Source organism: Arachis hypogaea, chromosome 12, assembly GCF_003086295.3.
Source record: "Arachis hypogaea cultivar Tifrunner chromosome 12, arahy.Tifrunner.gnm2.J5K5, whole genome shotgun sequence".
Lineage (NCBI taxonomy): Eukaryota > Viridiplantae > Streptophyta > Magnoliopsida > Fabales > Fabaceae > Arachis > Arachis hypogaea.
This window is the reverse complement of record NC_092047.1, coordinates 112,084,182-112,105,454: the sequence shown is the minus strand read 5'-3', so window position 1 is coordinate 112,105,454 and position 21,273 is coordinate 112,084,182. Positions and strand designations below refer to the sequence as shown.

Here is a 21,273-nt window from a genome sequence, read left to right as displayed (position 1 = left end):
ATAAAAATTTAATTAAAAAATATATAAAAATTTAATTAAAATTTAGATAAAATAATTATTTTTTTAACACAAAATTTCTAAAACTCCCTTAAACATAGTATTTAAGGAATAAATTTTAGTATGACTATGTTAGAATATATAGTTTATAAATATTATTAAAATTAAAGTTATTTTTTTATATTTTAATAATATTTTGTAAGTAATTTTTTAAAAATATTATTTAATAATAAAGAATATTTTAATTTTAGTAATATTTTTTAAAATATAATAATCACTACTAGAATGATTTTATTTAAAATGTAAATATATGTTATATTAAATAGTTTAATTGAATATATTAAATTATTTTTATAAAAATACAATTTTATCAGAATGTGACGTAGTTAAATTTTTTCGAATGTTTTCAAGTAAAATTGTAATTAACTCCAACTGCTATTGTTAATTTGATGTTTCATTAGTTCAAATTTGAGTTTGTGTGGAAACTGAAAAAGAACTTTATATGAATAACCTACAAATTGTGTATTCACCTTTGCTTCATGTTATTAATAAACACTGTCTATGATGTACGGACATTGATATGGATACGGAGTACGACACGATACGAGATATGTCGACACACAAATTTTAAAATTTTATAAGACACGGGGACACGCATATATATATAAAATATAAAATATTTTTTAGATAAATCATAATGATATTTTGATATTTTATTGATATTAAAATATAAATTAATTTTTTTAATTATTTTTAATGTCTTATTTTAATTATATCAAGTATTTAAAATATTTTTTATTTTAATAAATAATAATATATACTATATCTAAATTTATTTCAAAAATATATGTTAAGAATAAAATTGGACACGCTGACACGTGATGGTATTTACATATGTCTAAGCGTGTCCAGTAAAATTTTTTTTATTTTTTATTAAAACACAGTTTGAACATAATAAACACGCATATCGAACGAATATAGATAAGTATTGTGTTTGACACACAGACACAACAACTCAACAAAATATTCAAACTTTATAGAGTACCACATAAGATCAGAACATCAATGGCAAACAAAAGAAAATCAATGGCAAACAAAAAATACAAAATTAATCACTTAATCAATCCAAATTATATAAGTAAGCAGAGCCTCGCAACTATAAGACCACATAAGATCAGAACATCAATAGCAAACAAAAGAAAATCAATGACAAACAAAAAATACAAAATTAATCACTTAATCAATCCAAATTATATAAGTAAGCAGAGCCTCGCAACTATAAGAAAACAAAGCCCAATGGCAATGATGTAAACTGCAAACAGCAAAGTTATCATTGTGTACTCTTTCACTTTCATTTCGACAAATTTATATTCCATGCTAAAATAATTAATAAAGAAAAATTTCATTTAAAATTCCATTAAGATAAAAAGAAGGTTGAATTATAATTTTTAAGAGTAGTGTGATATAAAAATAATTAAACATACAAAAAACCTGAAATCGTCCTACTTTGATAAAATCATCCTACAATATTGTTTTCCCCGAAAAGATGGTAAAAATTTGGACACTATTATCCCATGCTGTAATTTAATTTATAATCAAAATAATCATATTTATGTAATCCATTAATCCAACATTAAATCATCATAGTCATATAAAGCAGGTTACTGTATGAACTATGAATAGCTAATAATATCTTCCAATACAATTAAGGACCATTCACATTTGTTTTTTCTCATCAGATGGTGGAGGATGGTCCCCACGATGTTAAAGACTTATCATTTCAAATTTGAATACACTTGGATTCCAAATTTCCAATAGGAAAATAAAAATAGAATAATTACCCAACTTAGTCTCCAAGAATTTTAAAAGTAGATACTTTAGTTCTCAAGAAAAAATAATACACAGATCAATCTTCAAGGTTTTATTTTGACCGACAAATCAGTCTCAGTTCATTTTTCGGACAAAGTAATTATCCAAATCAGTCCCTAAAGATTTTAAAAACGGACATTTTAATCCCTAAAAAAAATAAATTGGGGACTGATCTGTCCGCCAAAGTAAAACTTTGAGAATTAATCTGTGTATTAATTTTTCTTGAGATTAAAGTGTCCGCTTTTAAAATCTTTGGGACTGATTTGAGTAATTACTCATAAAAGTCTTTTTTTGAGAAAAAAAAAAAAGAAAAAGAAATTATTGCTTCAACTCAATTATTGAAGTAAGCAACACATCGTGTACTTGGCTAAGCTACACTGCAAAGTAGAAACTTTGTGTTCTTCAGAATTCTGAGTGTTGAGTGTATACCACAACCCACTTCCCTTACCCTTTCATATACTTTCTTGATCTTGTGAACATGGCTGCTGAACTTGTTGGAGGAGCTTTTCTCTCTTCTTTTCTCAATGTTCTTTTTGACCGGCTGTCCGACCCTGCAATCATCAACATGATGAAAGGAAAGAAGGTTGATCAGAAGCTGCTTCAAAAGCTGGAGACCATTTTGAGTGTGGTTGAAGCTGTGCTGAATGATGCTGAGAAGAAACAGATTTCTAACCCTGCTGTCAAGAGGTGGCTTGAAAATCTCCAAGATGCTGTCTATGATGCTGATGACTTGCTGGACGAAATCGCCTCCAAAGCTGCCACTCGGAAGGATCCACCACCAGGTAACTTCCTGTCCCGCTTTCTCAATTCGCAAGATAGGGAGATGGTTACTAGGATTGAAGAAATCATTGCTAGACTACAAGATATTGCAAGTCATAAAGATATCCTTGGTCTAGAAAAGATTTCAGTGAAGAACATGTCAGGGAGAATTGAATCAACATCTCTTGTTCAAAAGTCTGATGTATTTGTTGGTAGGGACCAAGAGAGGGAGGATATAGTCAATTTGTTGTTGGATGATAGTAATGATGGTAAACTATCTGTGATCCCCATTTGGGGCATGGGTGGGATTGGAAAAACTACTTTGGTTCAATGGGTTTTTAATGATGACAGAGTGCAGCAAAAATTTGATGTTAAAACGTTGTTTTGTTTATTGTTCTTTGTATCCCAAGGACTATGAGTTTGATAGAGATGAATTGACGTTATTGTGGATGGCAGAAGGTCTTTTACAACAACCAAGGAGCGGAAGCACTTTAGAAGAAGTTGGTTATGAATATTTTAATGATTTAGCTTCAAGATCATTTTTTCAGCCTTCTAATATTGCTTACAAAAATTCATTTGTGATGCACGACCTCATGCATGATTTGGCGACATTCTATGGTGGAAAGTTCTATTTTAGAACCTTTGAACTCAAAAATTTACTCAAGCATGATACTAAAACTCGTCATTTGTCATATGGTCTTCGCAATGATTCAGTCTCAAAGATCATGGATGTATGTGATAGTTTAAAGCATGCAAGGACATTGATGCAAATTGATTTGTATATAGATGATGATTTCTCAGAGGGAATAATCGATCCTTGTCACCTGTTAGAAGATCTGAAGTGCTTACGAGTTTTGTCATTTAATAAAGCTCTTTTCCGTGAGGAAGACTTGTTGCACGATTCGATTGGTGAATTGATTCATTTGCGTTATTTAGATCTTTCTTATACATCAGTTGTAACATTGCCCGAGTCATTGTGTGATTTGTACAATTTACAAACTTTGAAGTTGAGAGAGTGTATGAGACTTAAAGAGCTTCCCTCCAACATGCAAAATCTTGTGAAATTGCGTCATCTTAATATTAGAGGCACTAGACTGAAAGAGATGCCAAAAGGTATGGGAAAATTAAAAGACTTGCAGATTCTGACTTACTATATTGTTGGCAAGCATGAAGAGAATGGGGTTGGGGAATTAGGAGAACTTGTAAATCTTGGAGGGTCATTTTGGATTGAGAAATTAGAGAATGTGGTTAACAGCAGGGAAGCTTGGAAGGCAAGGATGGTTAATAAGAAATACATCCGTCATTTATGTTTGGAGTGGTCATCAGGTAAAGATAGTGAGCTGGTTGATTCCCAAATGGAGAAAGATGTACTTGCCAAATTAGAACCTCACAAAGACCTGAAAGAATTAAGAATCAGGGGTTACAGGGGTACCATGTTTCCAGATTGGGTAGGGCAGTCTTTGTACCACAACATGACTGAGTTGGAGCTGATTGGATGCGGGAATTGTTGGGTGCTTCCTTCACTTGGACAATTACCCTCTCTAGAGAGGCTGTTCATTTCGAGCTTGGAGAAGGTGAAGAGGATTGGTGGTGAATTCTACAAGGATGATGGAACTGATCATCATCGGGAAATACCCTTCCGATCCCTTAAAACTCTGCATATTGGAATAATGCCTTGGTGGGAGGAATGGGAGTCGGTTGAATGTGATGACGATGATGCACCATTTCCTCAACTTGAGGAGCTCACGATATGGGAGTGTCCTCAGTTAAGAGGAGATTTGCCCACTTTCCTTCCATCTTTGAAGGCACTCGGGATTGTAGGATGCGAGCAGCTTGGTTGTTATCTGCCAAGAGCTCCCATCATACGCAAATTAAGAATATTTGGCAAACAAGAAGCAAGAATGCGGGACCTACCACTTTCCACGTTGGAACAACTATCAATTAGTGGAGAGCAACAGGTGGAGTATGTGTTTGATGCCATGACCCACACCCAATCAACCTCTCTCACGCGTCTAGAAATCTCAAACTGTTCATCAGCCATATCATTTCCAGGGGATTCTTTGCCTCCTTCATTGGGATCTCTGTACATCATAGATTGCAAGAATGTAGAATTCCCAATGCAACACCAACAACATCACTCACTAATGAGGTTACATATAAACAACAGCTGCGATTCACTTACATCCTTCGCATTGTCAGCATTCCCAAATCTCAAATATCTGACAATCCAAAGACCTGAAAATTTGACATCTCTGGAGGTGTCACACTCACAGTCCCTCCAAAATTTATCAATATCAGACTGTTCCAAGCTGGAGAACATAAGGCTGCCTGCCTCTTTAAGTCAACTCATCATCAATAAATGTCCGTTGTTGGAGGAACGCATACAGAAGAAGGACCCCCACATTTGGCCATCCATTTCCCGCATCCCCTACATTCAATTTAATGGAATACTGATTCATAATGACTCAACATCTTAAAACAGGTACTGTTTTTCTCTCTCTATTCCAAACCTACATCTTCTCCAACATCATATTCATTCTCTCCTACATAATCTTTATTTTATTTCCAATTTCGTAGTCCATCGAAAAACTGTTAGCTTTTTAAGGATACACTATCAATTTTGGTTTTTTTTATCTCCCGATTTAACTGTGTTTACCCATTTATTTTTCTTTTTTCATAGGGACATCCAATGATTCTTCTGGGACTCGTGAATTTGTTGCATTGGGGTGCTGCACCTCCATTCTTGTAAGGATGCTTCTATTCTCTAAACTCTCTATTTAAATTTAATGATTAAATTTGTCGTGTACTTTGCTTTTTTCTGTTGAAACTTAAAAGGGTTCCTGGAGATTTAATTGTCATTGCAGTACAAGTTTGACATTAAAAATGCTCTTATTATTCTATACTTTTCAAAGTCTCATGTGTGAAATCTGCAATAAACAATATAGCAAATCTTTGGGCATGCTTAACGAAAGATCTTGTAGAGTAATTGAGTTATTTGTTTCAAATTTCTAATGTAGAGGATCTTAAGAGTATATTTGGATTGACAAGAATTAAAATTCACTCAAGAATAGAATTCATTTGACAAATCGGAATTCTCATGTTTACTCCAGTTATATAATGGAATGGAATTCTTGTATGTAGAAATTATTTGCTGGTAAGTGCATGGACAAGGAGCTATGCATATAGTTGAACTTTCTTGTCAAAACTTCAAGCAGGACTACTCTTAAGAGGTATAATCCTATGATTCATAACATTTCTTATACAATATACCTTCTCATACATCTGTTTCATAACCATTGTGAATAAGGATTCTGCTTTTGCTACATCCAAGTATGTACACCCATCACATGCTCATGGTGTGGCCTCTTTTAGTGGCATCATAAACAAGTAAGCACAAGCATTGAATTTTCGTGTGTCTTTTTCCAATTTTCCACAGAATTCTTAGATTGTTGCTTTTTTTTTTACCCCCTGATAGCATGGACAAACTTGGTAATTTGGAGCATGTAATGTTGAAAGCTACGCTGAGTGGCTGATATGATGATCTCAAAACAATGTTGCTCAACTCAAGGAAGAAATGAATTCTGAGGCATGTCTTTGAGTAAGTTTTAAGTTTTGAGTAGTATTACTGTTATTTTATTGTAAGAAGTTGTTTTAGCCCATAATTATGCATGATGCAGTCCTGAACAAGTGGCATGGCTTATAAGCAAAAACACATGGCCATCTGTTTTTTTTTTTTTTTTGGTCAGAGTGAGAGATTAGAGATTTTGGCCATAATATTATATATACACTACATACAGCATAGACATGCTTTGTTCTAATTCTAAGTGCAAATGCAATGTTTCTTACAAGGTTATAATTTTGTTCATTCAAAGATCATCCCTCATTGGTTTTGGTATTCCGTTTATTATCTTAGTATTACTTTCTGTTGAATTAAGAAACTAACTATGATGGCGAAAACATTTATGGTTTAGTTTCTAATGTGTTCTTTTTTGTGGCAGCAAGAAAACATATTGGATCAAGTTGTAGTAAGCACCATTTGGAGAGCAAAGGAACCTGGCCAAGAAAGATTTCACGAGGTGCGGTCTCTGCATCAATGCCAAAGCAGAATTCATGGAAGACATCATTCTCGTACAAAATCAAAGGAAGAAATGGATGATGTGGAACAGAATTTCACAAAGACAGATAGACCAATCAATATGCAACAAGAACACCTTCAATTATCTTCTTTTCTCTTAAGAGTTTTCATGCTTCATCATTTCATTATATTTAAGGATAGTTGATATATGGAATAATGAAAGACTAAACTACATTGTGGAGCCAAGTTAATTCATTTGATGAACTTATTGGTTAGCTCATTAGTTCGTTTAAGTAATTGTCAGAGTTCAGACCCGACCTTATGTATGCAACAATCCTTCAATATAACTCAATTCTATGATGGATTAGTCATTTGCTTGTTGGGTTAGAAAATATTGTGAGAAAGCAAATAAAAAAAATCTAAATTCAATTTAAGAAATAAAATAAAAGTATCATTACAAATATATTACATAAAAACTAATAAAAATAAATTGAGAAAGAAGTTAGAAATGTTACTTAATTATTGAACCAAAAGAGAATTGTTTTTTGAAAATAGTAAAATTAGAAGATGAGTGAATACTTTCACTAAATTAGAAAAAAAGAGTGAATTGCATATGATACAATTTTTTTTATTGAAAAAATATTTTTCATTTTTCACTATAGTATTATCTAACAAAAATTATCTTGGAGAAATGACTAAAACATGTCAGATTCTATGTAAGAATAACATAAGAAGTGTCTTAGGAACATATCAATATAATTTTGTTATGAATAGAATATATTTTTTGTCCTTAATATCAAAAAAATAAAATAAAAAAATTCATAATATTTAATTTATTTAATTTTATCCTTAATATTTTCGATAAGTTTCAATTCTACTTTTATCGTCAAATTTTTAATAGTCAATACATAAGCAACCTTTTTTTCTTCTAATTTTATCATTTTTTTTTCTATATTTATTTTCGTTAGACAATATAGTTCTTCTCTAATAAAGAAAAATATTAATAATTATTTTATGTATTTTAAAATAGAGACTAAAGTGTCAAATATTAAAAATATGAGAAATTAATTTTGATAATTACTTTAGATTTTTTTTGGTTAAACTATATAAAATTATAAATGCTTATCAATTGTATTTAAACCAAAATATGTTTTATCGTGACATCATTATTAAAAAATACTTATAGATACTCTCTATAATTAAAAAATTCTTAATCGGCTCCAAATTATTTAAGTAATTAGTCTCCAATAAAACATAAAATGCAAGTTATTGCTAGATTAGAAAAAAACATATTTACAAGATAAAAAGATGGTTACTAGAATTGAAGAAATCATTGCTAGACTAGAAGATATTGCAAGTCATAAAGTTATTCTTGGTCTAGAAAAGATTTCAATGAAGAACATGTCAAGGAGAATTGAATCAATATAATTCAGTATTCATTTTGCATCTTACCTTGGCTCTACTTTTCTCTCTACCCTCCTCACTCACTGCATGCACTTCCCGTCCCTGAATTGAGGTTTCTACAAATCACAAATTTAATAAAATATATAGAATACACATATTAACACCAATTAGTACACTAATATGATATAAAGTAATTCGCTAAGAAATCCACAATTTATAAAAGCTCAACCTACTTAACTCAAGAAGTATATTATATACCTAATAAAAATAATTAATTGATGTAAAAGAAATACGTTTTTTTTTTCTTTCAGACATTTAAATTTGCATAATTAACCTGCTTTTGATACGATAATCAGAATTAAATTGAAAATTATTAATTACAGTTTACCATATGCTTATCTATAAATTTTTAGTTATCAATTATTAATTACTTTTTAACTACTTTTTGCTGTGAAATAGTTTTTTAATACTTTTAAATTAAAATATATGATTGAAGATTTTTTAAGAGTTATTTAGTATATGCATTGCACTGAATAATTATTCAAATAAATTCTTAAAAACTTTTAAAATTAGACAATTTAATCATTAAATTTTAGAATATACAAATAGTCTCTGATATCTATTTTCATTAGACAATACAATTTTGTCTAGAAAAGATACATATTAGAGACTAATTTATGTATTTTAAGATTTAAACGTTAAAGTGTCAGATATTATAAATTTCAGTAATTAATTTAAATAATTACTTTAGAAATTTTTGTTAAACTATGAAAATGCTTATCAACTGTATTTAAACCAAAATATGCTTATCGTGATTTTATTATTAAAAAAATACTTATAATAATTTTCTATAATTCGAAAATTTTTAAGAAATCTTAAATAATTTAAATAATTGGTCCCAACAAAAAATATAAAAAACAATTTTATGTTAAAATTATTTTATAAAAAGGTAGCAGATGCGTGCATTGTAGTATGTGACAAAATAAAGAGAGGTTAACAATTTTTTTATGGTATAAGAACTAAGAAGCACTATGTCACGGTCTTGGACACACTCCAACGCTATCGTGCTTGCACTCAGACTTACTCAATCTCTTGAACTAAGACCAAGTAGCCTAACCTTCAATACTTAGCAAGAAAGCTAAGAATACAAGAGAACACAAGAGAAATGAAGCTTTGGTGGAAGAACACTTTATTGCTCAAGTGTGGTTACAAATGATTCACACACACCTAAACTCTAACTCTCACTCCTATTTATAGCCATCCACCTCCTCAATGGATGGTTAGGATTAAATCTAATCAACGGTCCAAATTAATCATCCAGAACCTTCTTTACAAATATCTATCCTACCACAACTCTCTAAATGTTTCTAGATTATTCTATACCACTCTTTATACTTCTATATACATCTACACTCTTCTAGAATACTCTATGACTTTCCAGAGTCTTCTAGAACCTTCTAGGGTATTCTGGGACCTTCTAGGACATTCTAGAACGTTCTGAAACCATCTAGAGTATTCTCAAACACTCCAGAAAACTATACAAACACTGTTAAATCTAACATTCTAAAATTTACCGTGACATTCTCCCCCACCTAATGCGCAGACGTCCTCGTCGCGTTCTGTTCATGATAGCGCTCTAGGTGTTCTTGAAATTGCCACAGATCTTCGCGAGTTTTCCAGCTAGCTTCGGTTATCAGGAGCCCTTTCCACTTGATCAAGTATTGGATACTTGGTGGCACCCCTCTTCGTCGCACGATGCGATTAGCTAAGATCTCTTCTATTTCTTTATCAAAGGATCTAATTACCACAGGCGGAGCGCGACTTGAGTCACCTCTACTCGGTTCGTCTTGGTCTCCATGATATGGTTTAAGCATACTCACATGGAAGACCGGGTGGATCTTCATAGAGGGAGGGAGTTGTACTTTGTAAGCAACCTCCCCAACACGTCCAATGATCTCAAATGGCCCTTCGTATTTGCGGATTAAGCCCTTATGAACCTTGCGAAAGGCTTTGAATTGTTGTGGAAGAAGTTTGATCATTACCTTGTCTCCCACTTGATAGCTTACATGCCTCCTCTTCTTATCTGCCAATTTCTTCATCCTCTTGACAGCTTTATCGAGGTAAGAACGAGTGACATCTGCTTGTTCTTCCCATGACTTAATCATATGATAAGCTCCAGGGCTCTTTCCTGAGTAAGAGAAAGAAAGAGAGTGAGGTGTAAGCGGCTGTTGTCCAGTCACAATCTCGAATGGACTCTTTCCTGTAGACTCACTCCTTTGCAGGTTGTATGAGAATTGAGCAATGTCTAGGAGTTTTGTCCAATCCTTCTGATTAGCGCTTACAAAATGCCTCAAGTAACACTCAAGTAAGGTATTCACTCTGTCAGTCTGCCCATCGGTTTGAGGATGGAAGCTTGTTGAGAAGTGAAGCTCCGACCCAAGGAGTTTGAACAGCTCTGTCCATAGTCGTCCTGTGAAGCGTGGATCTCGATCACTAATGATACTCTTAGGCAATCTCCAGTACTTCACCACATTCTTGAAGAATAGTCGTGCTGCTTCCTCTGCAGTGCAGTCAGTAGGAGCGGGTATAAAGGTAGCATACTTTGAAAATTGATCCACTACCACAAGAATAGATCCAAACCCCTCGGACTTCGGTAAGGCAGAGATGAAATCTAGAGAGACACTTTTTCACGGTCGCTCTGATGGAGGCAGAGGTTCCAACAACCCACTTGGTGTCTTGTTTTCAATCTTATCTTGTTGGCACACAAGACAAGTCTTCACATAGCTCTCCACTTCATCTCTCATTTGAGGCCAATAATAAGAAGATTCAATGAGTGCTAAGGTCCTTCGCTGACCTTGGTGACCAGCCCACTTGGTGTCGTGGCATTCTCTTACCAACTTCCTTCTCAGATTTTTCCATTTAGGAACGTATAGTCTTCTCCCTTTTGTGTAGAGAAGGTCGTTTTCTAACCAAAATCTTTTGGTCTTACCTTCTCTAGCCAACTCCACCAACTTCTTGGCTAATGGGTCGTGATGCAACCCTTCCTTGATGGTATGCACAATATCTCCTTCCACCATAGGCCGCCAACTCAGCCTTGCGACTCAGCGCATCTGCTACCAAATTAGTCTTGCCTGACTTGTATTCGAATTCGAAATCAAACTCAGCCAAGAAGTCTTGCCACCTAGCTTGTTTGGGGCTTAACTTCTTTTGAGTTTGGACGTAGCTTGTAGTCACATTGTCTGTCTTGACGATGAAGTGTGAACCAAGCAAGTAGTGACGCCAAGTTCTCAGACAATGCACCACCGCGGTCATCTCCTTCTCTTGGACAGTGTATCGCCTTTCTGTATCATTCAACTTGTGACTCTCAAAGGCAATAGGATGTCCTTCTTGCATCAGAACTCCTCCAATAGTGTAGTCAGAAGCATCAGTGTGGACTTCAAATACCTTTGAGTAGTCGGGTAGTACTAGTACTGGTCCTTCTGTGATAGCAGCCTTCAACTCATCAAAGGCCTTTTGACATTCCTTTGACCATTCCCAAGAGTGATTCTTCTTGAGAAGATCAGTTAATGGTGCAACCTTAGCGGAGTATCCCTTGATAAACCTCCGATAGTAATTAGCCAACCCAAGGAATGACCTCAATTCAGATACCTTGTTTGGCGGCTCTCACTCTTTGATAGCCTTCACCTTTCCTTGATCCATGCAGAGAGTTCCACCTTTAATGATGTGTCCCAAGAAGTGGACTTCGTCCCTTGCAAAGGAACATTTTTTCTTCTTCACATATAGGTTATTCTCTCGCAAGATCTTGAACACGGTTCGTAAGTGTTCTACATGTTCCTCTAAAGTATTACTATAGACAACAATGTCATCCAAGACCACTACAAACCGATCAAGGTAAGGTCGAAAGATCTCATTCATCAAGGTACAGAAGGTCGCAGGAGCGTTGGTCAAGGCAAAAGACATCACCAACCACTCATACGATCCATACATCGTGACACACGTGGTCTTAGGCTCATCACCATCGGCAATCCTCACTTGGTGATATCCTAACCTCAAATCTAGCTTTAAGAACCACTTGGCTCTACCAAGTTGATCAAACAAATCGGCTATCAAAGGAATGGAGTATTTGTTCTTGATGGTTACCTTGTTCAGTTCTCGATAGTCGATGCATAGTCTCAATGAACTATCATACTTCTTTTGGAACAAGACTGGTGCGCCATAAGGTGCCTTCGATGGACGGATGAACCCAGCACCTAGCAAATCCTTGAGTTGCTTCTTCAACTCCTCGAGTTCTGGCGGTGCCATCCTATAAGGTGTTGAGGCGGGCGGCTTTGCTCCTAACTCCAATTCAATCTTATGGTCCACCTTCCTCCTAGGTGGTAGTTGTTTTGGCAACTCGGGAGGCATCACATCCTTATTTTCTTCAAGGACTTCCTTGATTTTGAGAGGAACGTCTTCTCTTTCGGATGTTGACTCCTCTTGTAATAGAGCCAAATATGTAATCTCTCCTTTCTTGATCCCTTTCTTGAGTTGCATAGCGGAGAGTATCGGTGGTCCTCCAACTTTAGAGACTGTAGGGACCATGCACGGAGACCCTTTCTCCATGACGCATACTACGTCGTAGTATGGCATAGGTATTATATTTGCCTTCCTTTGCAAATCGAGTCCGATGACTATTTTAAAATCGTCCATGGTGCTACTGAGAAATCCACAAGGCCCTTCCAAGAACCAAGAGTCATCTCAACCCCTTTTGCTACTCCCTTAAGGGTTCCCCCTTGGTATTCACGGGTTTGAACCAGCCATTCTTTTCGGTGATCTTCAACCCAAGCCTCTTTGCTTCATCAGGCGTGATGAAGTTGTGTGTAGCACCAGTGTCGATCATAGCCATGACGGGTTTTTCATTGATAAAGGCTTTGACATACATCAAGCCTTTCTTTTCTGTAGTGCTTGCCTCTTTGCCCTTCATAGCATTCATGTGTTGGATAGATCCAACACACTCAGTTACTTGAGTTTGAGCTTCTCGTTCCTCGGCGATAGATGCCAAAGTCCCTAACTTGGGACAATCCTTCATTTGGTGTGGTCCCTTGCACACGAAGCATCCTCCTTTGGGCACGAAAGCTTTTTTCTTTTCTTCGTACTCTTTCTTTGAAGAGTATTTTCCTTCCTTCTTGGTTGAGAAACTCTTTCTCTTGTCTCCCCCACCTTTAGTAGAACTAGGCTTGGTGGATGATTTGGGTTTAGAGTCTCCCCTATGATACTCAATGAGTGATTCGGCTACCACGATGGCCTCATCGACATCCTTAACGTTCCTTCTTTGTAGTTCTTGCTTTGCCCAAGGTTGGAGTCCATCAATGAAGAAGAATAATGCATCCTCTGATGCTAAGTTGGGGATTTGAAGCGTGAGAGTAGTGAACTCCTTTACGTAGTCGCTAATCGTACTCTTGTGCTTCAACTCCCTCAACTTCTTCCTTGCTTCATAAACCACATTCTCAGGGAAGAATTGTCTTTTCAATTCCCTTTTGAAATCTTCTCATGTGGCTATGTTGCAAGTACCATTTTCCATATCTACGCACTTTCTCCTCCACCACAAAGTAGCATTATCAGAAAGGTAGAGAGCTGCAGTGCGTACCTTTATTGCTTCTTCGACCACCCCTTGGCCTTCGAAGTACCTCTCTATTTGCCATAAGAAGTTCTCCACCTCGCGAGCGTCCCTTACGCCCTTAAACTCCTTTGGCTTGGAGAGATCAATCTTTGTCGTCTCCCTTATAATGGTTGGTCGAGATTTTGCCTCCTCGAACCAAACTCGAACTTCCTCAAATAGCTTTAAGGAATTCTCAAGCTTCTCTTCGATTTGGAGCATGCTTTCTTTGAAAGCATCTAGTTCTCCTAACACGTGAGCCTCGATGGTCTCCTTATCATGTTCTATCCTTTGGAAACGCTCATCCATAGAGGATAGAACATTCTCCAACACGAAAACTCTCTCTTCTAAGAAGTTAGAATCCTTACCTCTAGGCTCACTTGAAGAACGGATCTTCTTGCCTCCCCATTGAGAAGGAATAGCATTTCTTCCCCTTTGAGACTCAACATACTCCATGGTGATACTAGAAGCCATACCCACAAATCACTTGTGCTCCCTCTCGAACCTTACTCGGATACTAAATTGTCACGGCCTTGGACACACTCCAACGCTACCGTGCCGGCACTCGGACTTACTCAACCTCTTGAGCTAAGACCAAGTCAGCCTAACCCTCAATACTTAGCAAGAAAGCTAAGAATACAAGAGAACACAAGAGAAAGGAAGCTTTGGTGGAAGAACACTTTATTGCTCAAGTGTGGTTACAAATGATTCACACACACCCAAACTCTAACTCTCACCTTTATTTATAGCCATCCACCTCCTCAATGGATGGTTAGGATTAAATCTAATCAACGGTCCAGATTAATCATCCAGAACCTTCTTTACAAATATCTATCCTACCACAACTCTCTAAATGTTTCTAAATTATTCCATACCACTCTTTATACTTCTATATACATCTACACTCTTCTAGAATACTCTATGACCTTTCAGAGTCTTCTAGAACCTTCTAGGGTATTCCGGGACCTTCTAGGACATTCTAGAACGTTCCGGAACCATCTAGAGTATTCTCAAACACTCCAGAAAACTATACAAACACTGTTAAATCTAACATTCTAAAATTTACCGTGACAACTAGTAATGGTAGGTGGGTTAATAAATAAATGTACAAGTGGATATTGTTAAATATTTTGCAGCTAAAGATCCGTTGTAGGGAGCATTTAAAAAATGGAAAAATGAAGACCAAAGGCACCAAAAGCATCTCACAGCTTCGGAGCAAGACAATAAGAATATAATAATATCAGCATGCACCACATTTACAATAATATTTCACTGAACTGCTACCCCTTTCATACTGTGTGTTTGTGAGAGAATTCTGAGTTTTGAGTGCATACACAAACCGCTTCCTTTTACTTCTTGCTCTTGTGAAGATGGCTGCTGTACTTGTTGGAGGAGCTTTTCTGTCTTCTTTTATCAATGTTCTTTTTGACCGGCTGTCCGACCCTGCAATCATCAACATGATGAAAGGAAAGAAGGTTGACCAGAAGCTGCTTCAAAAGCTGGAGACCATTTTGAATGTGGTTGAAGCTGTGCTGAATGATGCTGAGAAGAAACAGATTTCTAACCCTGCTGTCAAGAGATGGCTTGAAAATCTCCAAGATGCTGTCTATGATGCTGATGACTTGTTGGATGAAATCGCCACCAAAGCTGCCACTCGGAAGGATCCACCACCAGGTAACTTCCTGTCTCGCTTTCTCAATTTGCAAGATAGGGAGATGGTTACTAGAATTGAAGAAATCATTGCTAGACTACAAGATATTGCAAGTCATAAAGATATCCTTGGTCTAGAAAAGATTTCAGTGAAGAACATGTCAGGGAGAATTGAATCAACATCTCTTGTTCAAAAGTCTGATGTTTTTGTTGGTAGGGACCAAGAGAGGGAAGATATAGTCAAATTGTTGTTGGATGATAGTAATGATGGTAAACTATCTGTGATCCCCATTTGGGGGATGGGTGGGATTGGAAAAACTACTTTGGCTCAATGGGTTTTCAATGATGACAGAGTGCAGCAAAAGTTTGATGTTAAAACATGGGTTTGTGTTGGAGAAGAATTTGATGTTCTTAAGGTGACTAAAACTGTGGTAGAGAAAGCAACTTCTGGTCCTTGTAACTTGAATGATTTAGATTCAGTTCAGCTTCGTTTGAAGAATGAGCTAGCAGGGAAGAATTTCTTGGTTGTTTTGGATGACATGTGGATTAACAATTATATGGCTTGGAAAAAATTGCTTACTCCTTTTCAATGTGGAACTGAGGCAGGGAGGCATGGAGGTAGGATTCTTGTGACAACCCGTAACGAAAAGATTGCAAATATGGTCAAAAGTCATGACCATCAAGCCCACAATTTGAGTGTGTTGAATGATGAAGATTGTTGGTCGTTGTTTGCAAATCTTGCCTTGCTTTCTAAAGACCGTTTAGGTTTTGAAAAGGTAGGGAGAGAAATCGTTAAAAAGTGTAAGGGATTACCTCTGGCTGTTCAAACACTTGGGAGCTTACTAAGTACCAAAGATGATGAAAGGGATTGGAATGATATTTTGAACAATGAAATTTGGGATTTTTCTGAAGAGGAAAGTGAGATTCTTCCTGCGCTGAGGATCAGTTATTACCACCTTCCTTCATACTTAAAACGTTGTTTTGTTTATTGTTCTTTGTATCCCAAGGACTATGAGTTTGATAGAGATGAATTGACGTTATTGTGGATGGCAGAAGGTCTTTTACAACAACCAAGGAGCGGAAGCACTTTAGAAGAAGTTGGTTATGAATATTTTAATGATTTAGCTTCAAGATCATTTTTTCAGCCTTCTAATAATGCTTACAAAAAATCATTTGTGATGCACGACCTCATACATGATTTGGCGACATTCTATGGTCGGATGTTCTATTTTAGAACCTTTGAACTAAAAAATGTACTCAAGCATGATACTAAAACTCGTCATTTGTCATATGTTCTTTGCAATGATTCAGTCTCAAAGATCGTGGAAGTATGTGATAGTTTAAAGCATGCAAGGACATTGATGCAAATCAATTTGGATACATGTGATGATTTCTCAGAGGGAATAATCGATCCTTGTCACCTGCTAGAAGAACTGAAGTGCTTACGAGTTTTGTCATTTAAATCCTTTTCGCATGAGGAAGACTTGTTGCATGATACGATTGGTGAATTGATTCATTTGCGTTATTTAGATCTTTCTAACACATCAGTTGTAACATTGCCTGAGTCATTGTGTGATTTGTACAATTTACAAACTTTGAAGTTGAGAGAGTGTGAAAACCTTGAAAAGCTTCCCTCCAACATGCAAAATCTTGTGAATTTGCGTCATCTTGATATCGAAAACACTGACCTGGAAGAGATGCCAAAAGGTATGGGCAAATTAAAAGACTTGCAGACTCTGACTTACTCTATTGTTGGCAAGCATGAAAAGAATGGGATCGGGGAACTGGGAGAACTTGTAAATCTTGGAGGGTCATTTCGTATTGAGATATTAGAGAATGTGGTTAACAGCAGTGAAGCTTGGAAGGCAAGGATGGTTGATAAGAAATACATGAGTGAATTATGTTTGGAGTGGTCATCAGGTGAAGATAGTGATATGGTTGATTCCCAAATGGAAAAAGATATACTTGCCAAATTAGAACCTCACAAAGACCTGAAAGAATTAAGAATCAAGGGTTAGAGGGGTACCATGTTTCCAGATTGGGTAGGGCAGTCTTTGTACCACAACATGACTGAGTTGGTGCTGAGTGGATGCGGGAATTGTTGGGTGCTTCCTTCACTTGGACAATTACCCTCTCTAAAGACGCTGGAAATTTCATGTTTCGACAAGGTGAAGATGATTGGTGGTGAATTCTACAAGGATGATGGAACTGATCATCAAGGCGAGATACCCTTCCGATCCCTTAAAACTCTTTATATTTCAGGAATGCCTTGCTGGGAGAAATGGGAGTCATTTGAATGTGATGACGATGATGCACCATTTCCTCAACTTGAGGTGCTCAGTATATGGGATTGTCCTAAGTTAAGAGGAGATTTTCCCACTTTCCTTCCATCTTTGAAGGATCTCGGCATTGCACGATGCGAGCAGCTTGGTTGTTATCTGCCAAGAGCTCCCATCATTCAACAATTAATGATGTTTGACATACAAGAAGCAAGAATGCGGGACGTACCACTTTCCACCTTGGAATCACTATCGATTAGTGGAGAGCAACAGGTGGAGTACGTGTTCAATGCCATGACCCGCACCCAACCAACCTCTCTCACATGGCTAGAAATCTCAAACTGCTCATCAGCCATATCATTTCCAGGGGATTCTTTGCCCCCTTCATTGCGATCTCTGTCCATCATAGATTGCAAGAATGTTGAATTCCCAATGCAACACCAACAACATCACTCACTACAGAAGTTACATATAGACAACAGCTGCGATTCACTTACATCCTTTGCATTGCCAGCATTCCCAAATCTCAAATATATGAGAGTCCAAAGATGTGAAAATTTGACATCTCTGGAGGTGTCACAGTCACAGTCCCTTCAAAACTTATCAATTTCAGGCTGCTCCAAGCTGGAGAACATAAGGCTGCCTGCCTCTTTAAGTGAACTCAGCATCAATAGATGTCCGTTGTTGGAGGAACGCATACAGAAGAAGGACCCCCACATTTGGCCATCCATTTCCCACATCTCCTACATTTCTGTTTATGGAAAACAGATTCGTAATCACTCAACATCTTAAAACAGGTACTCTTTTTCTCTCTCTATTCCAAACCCACTTCATCTTCTCCAACATCATATTCATTCTCTCTTATATAATCTTAATTTCGTTTCCAAATTTGTAGTCCATTGAAAAACTGTTAGCTTTTATAGGATACAATATCAATTTTGGATTTTGGAATGACAAGAATTAGAATTCACAATATTGAAATTATTTTTCATATTTTGGAACAAATAAAAAAATTGATTCTGATTCATTCAAGAGTTCGGAATTCTCATATTTACTGCATTTATATAATAGAATTCTTGTATGTAGTAATTATTTGCTGGTTGAGTACATGGACAAGGAGCTAGGCATATAGTTGAACTTTCTTGTTGCAGACAGAAACTTCAAGCTGGACCATTCTTAGAGGTATAATCCTACACTGCATTACCTTCTCATACACCTTTCATAACGATTTTGCTTTTGCTACATCCAAGTATCAAGTATGTACAACCATCACATGGTGTGACCTATTTTAATGGGATCATAAGCAAATAAGTACAAGCATTGAATTTTCTTGTGTCTTTTTCCAATTTTCCACAAAATTCTTAGATTGTTGATGTTTGATAGCATGGAAAAACTTGTTAATTTGGAGCAAGTAATGTTGAAAGCTAGGCTCAGTGGCTGATATGATGTTCTCAAAAAAATGTTGCTCAACTCAAGGAAGATTTATTTTTTTTTTTGTCAGTGAGAGATTAGGCATTTTGGGCCATAATGTTATACATAAACTACATGCAGCATAGACATACTTTGTTCTAATTCTAAGTGCAATTATGCAATGTTTATTACAAGGTTATAATTTTGTTAATTCAAAGATCATCCCTCATCGGTTTTGGTATGCATTTTATTATCTTAGTATTAGTTTCTGTTGAATGAAGAAACTTACTTTGTGATAGCAAACATTTATGGTTTAGTTTCTAATGTGTTTGTTTTGGGACAGCAAGATTGCAAGAAACAAATTGGATCAAGTTGGAGTAAGCAGAATTCATGGAAGACATCATCCTCGTACAAAATCAAAAGAAGAAATGGATGATCTAGAACAGAATTTTGCAAGGACAGATAGACTAATCAAAATGCAACAAGAACACCTTCAATTATTCTTTTCTTTTTTTTTTTTCCTTCAAGAGTTTTCATTTCTTCATCATTTCTTCAATTATTCTATTTAAGGATAATTGATATATGAAAGACTAAACTATATTATGGAGCCATGTTATTGAAATCTAACTCATTTCATGAACTTTATGTGTGTAAGTTAAGCTAATTGATTATTGCAAGTGAAATAATGAAATATCTCCCAAATTCTAGTAGGCAGCAGGGACAGAGGGAAGTATAGTGCAAGGGCTCTAAAATGTTAATTTTACTTTATGAGTATCTTTAATTTGTTTTTGAATATGCGTTCCTTCTAAATTATTTTTATTATAGTAAATATATATTTTATATTATTAGAGGTGCCATTTTTATTCTTATTTTACCATATTTATTTTTTTAATTAGGAATAATAAGTGTGCTTATAGTAATTTTTGGTATATATATAATATTAGCTATTATTTTATGTAATTAGTTTAAAAAGATTTATATTTAGAAGAAATATAGATTTCTTATAGCAAATAATATGATGTACATAATCCATATATTTTAAAATTTGTAATCAGAAAGTATTTGTTTACTGTTATATATTATATCTAATAATTTAATTTGGCCATTAAACAATCAAAATATTGACGAGTTATTAGTTCAAATATAAAATTTAATAGGCTATATAAAGTACTTTAATATTCAACTTGGTTATTGTTAATAGGTATTACTTAAAAATAATAACAGTATACTAACTAATTTATTAGTAAAATATTTTTTTAATTGAGTTATCAATACATTCATTATTAAAACACTATAATATCTTTTTACTACTAAATTATCAATTCCCTAATATTTTAAATAATTTTCTTAAACTTAATTTGTAAATGTCAGTCCCTAAATATTTTGTCTAACTCCACCTCTGCAAGCAACAGGGACTACTAAATTTGTGTCACTTGTTTCTAGGTCATAGTAAAAGAATTTCATGAATTTTAAGTTGCGTTTTGAACTTTGATACAAATAATAAATACACCAAACATCTCTTTTACATATTATAAAAAAAAATGAATGCATGAATTACCACCATTGTCATGTATTTAAGGCATCACCTAGAAATACCACCAGAAACTAAATGAGGTAGTTGAATGGTGACTTATTATGAGGTAGTGAAATTTCTCTTTCTCTTACCGTGATCTACAAAAAAGTAGACTTTGGAGTTCTTTTTAACTGAAAGAAAGGAAAATAGAACAAAAACGACACTAAAAGAAAAAATCTTGAAATAAGATTCAAATAGAAAAGTAATAAAAAATAGAAAGTAATTCGAAAAAATGGGCAAAAAGTGAATCTTTTTCTCACCCCCCTCTTTTTTTTATACAATTTATACAATGCGAAATCGATGACCTACGTATAAAATAATAAGAATTCTTTGGATTTGAAGAAAAAAAACAACTTTGCTGACAAATATTTGTTTGATCGGAAGAGTGCAAGAATTGGGAATGTTCATGAGTCGGGTGAAAATTGAGTTTGTCTTGATTTAGATCCAATCTTAAATATATATTAAGTCTATTTTTTAGACCCTAATATGGCCTTAAATCCGATAAAATCTAAATATTTTCGAGTCACAATTATATTGAATTTAAACCGGATGAAAACCAAGTCTTTAAAACTTTAACAATAATTTATAAAGAAATTTATTTATGATGCGCTTATTTATAAAG

The 21,273-nt window shown here is 35.1% G+C and overlaps 1 protein-coding gene and 1 pseudogene across 4 annotated transcripts; both read left to right on the top strand.

Moving 5' to 3' along the window:
* Nucleotides 1-2,176: 2,176 nt before the first annotated feature.
* LOC112728317 (putative disease resistance RPP13-like protein 1) lies at nt 2,177-7,071 on the top strand. Of its 4 annotated transcripts, none has more exons than XM_025778399.3 (7): nt 2,212-2,648; nt 3,082-5,107; nt 5,306-5,370; nt 5,767-5,855; nt 5,933-6,012; nt 6,101-6,223; nt 6,624-7,071. In XM_025778399.3, the coding sequence occupies exons 1-2, from the start codon at nt 2,345-2,347 to the stop codon at nt 5,100-5,102; spliced, it is 2,325 nt and encodes a 774-aa protein (XP_025634184.1). In that variant the 5' UTR covers nt 2,212-2,344; the 3' UTR covers nt 5,103-5,107; nt 5,306-5,370; nt 5,767-5,855; nt 5,933-6,012; nt 6,101-6,223; nt 6,624-7,071. The 4 variants fall into 4 exon arrangements, with proteins under 4 accessions (XP_072065849.1, XP_025634183.1, XP_025634184.1 ...); XM_072209749.1 differs by having other exon boundaries at nt 2,232-2,648; nt 3,036-5,107; XM_072209748.1 differs by having other exon boundaries at nt 2,177-2,648; nt 3,036-5,107; nt 5,767-6,012.
* Nucleotides 7,072-14,952: 7,881 nt separating this feature from the next.
* LOC112728316 (putative disease resistance RPP13-like protein 1) lies at nt 14,953-19,780 on the top strand (annotated as a pseudogene).
* Nucleotides 19,781-21,273: the final 1,493 nt, after the last annotated feature.

Coding starts and splice junctions, on each gene's coding strand:
- LOC112728317 (XM_025778398.3), top strand. CDS start 2,345: ATGGCTGCTGAACTTGTTGGAGGAGCTTTTCTCTCTTCTTTTCTCAAT. Junction 2,649..3,081: donor TCGGAAGGATCCACCACCAG/GTAACTTCCTGT, acceptor TGTGGATGGCAG/AAGGTCTTTTACAACAACCA.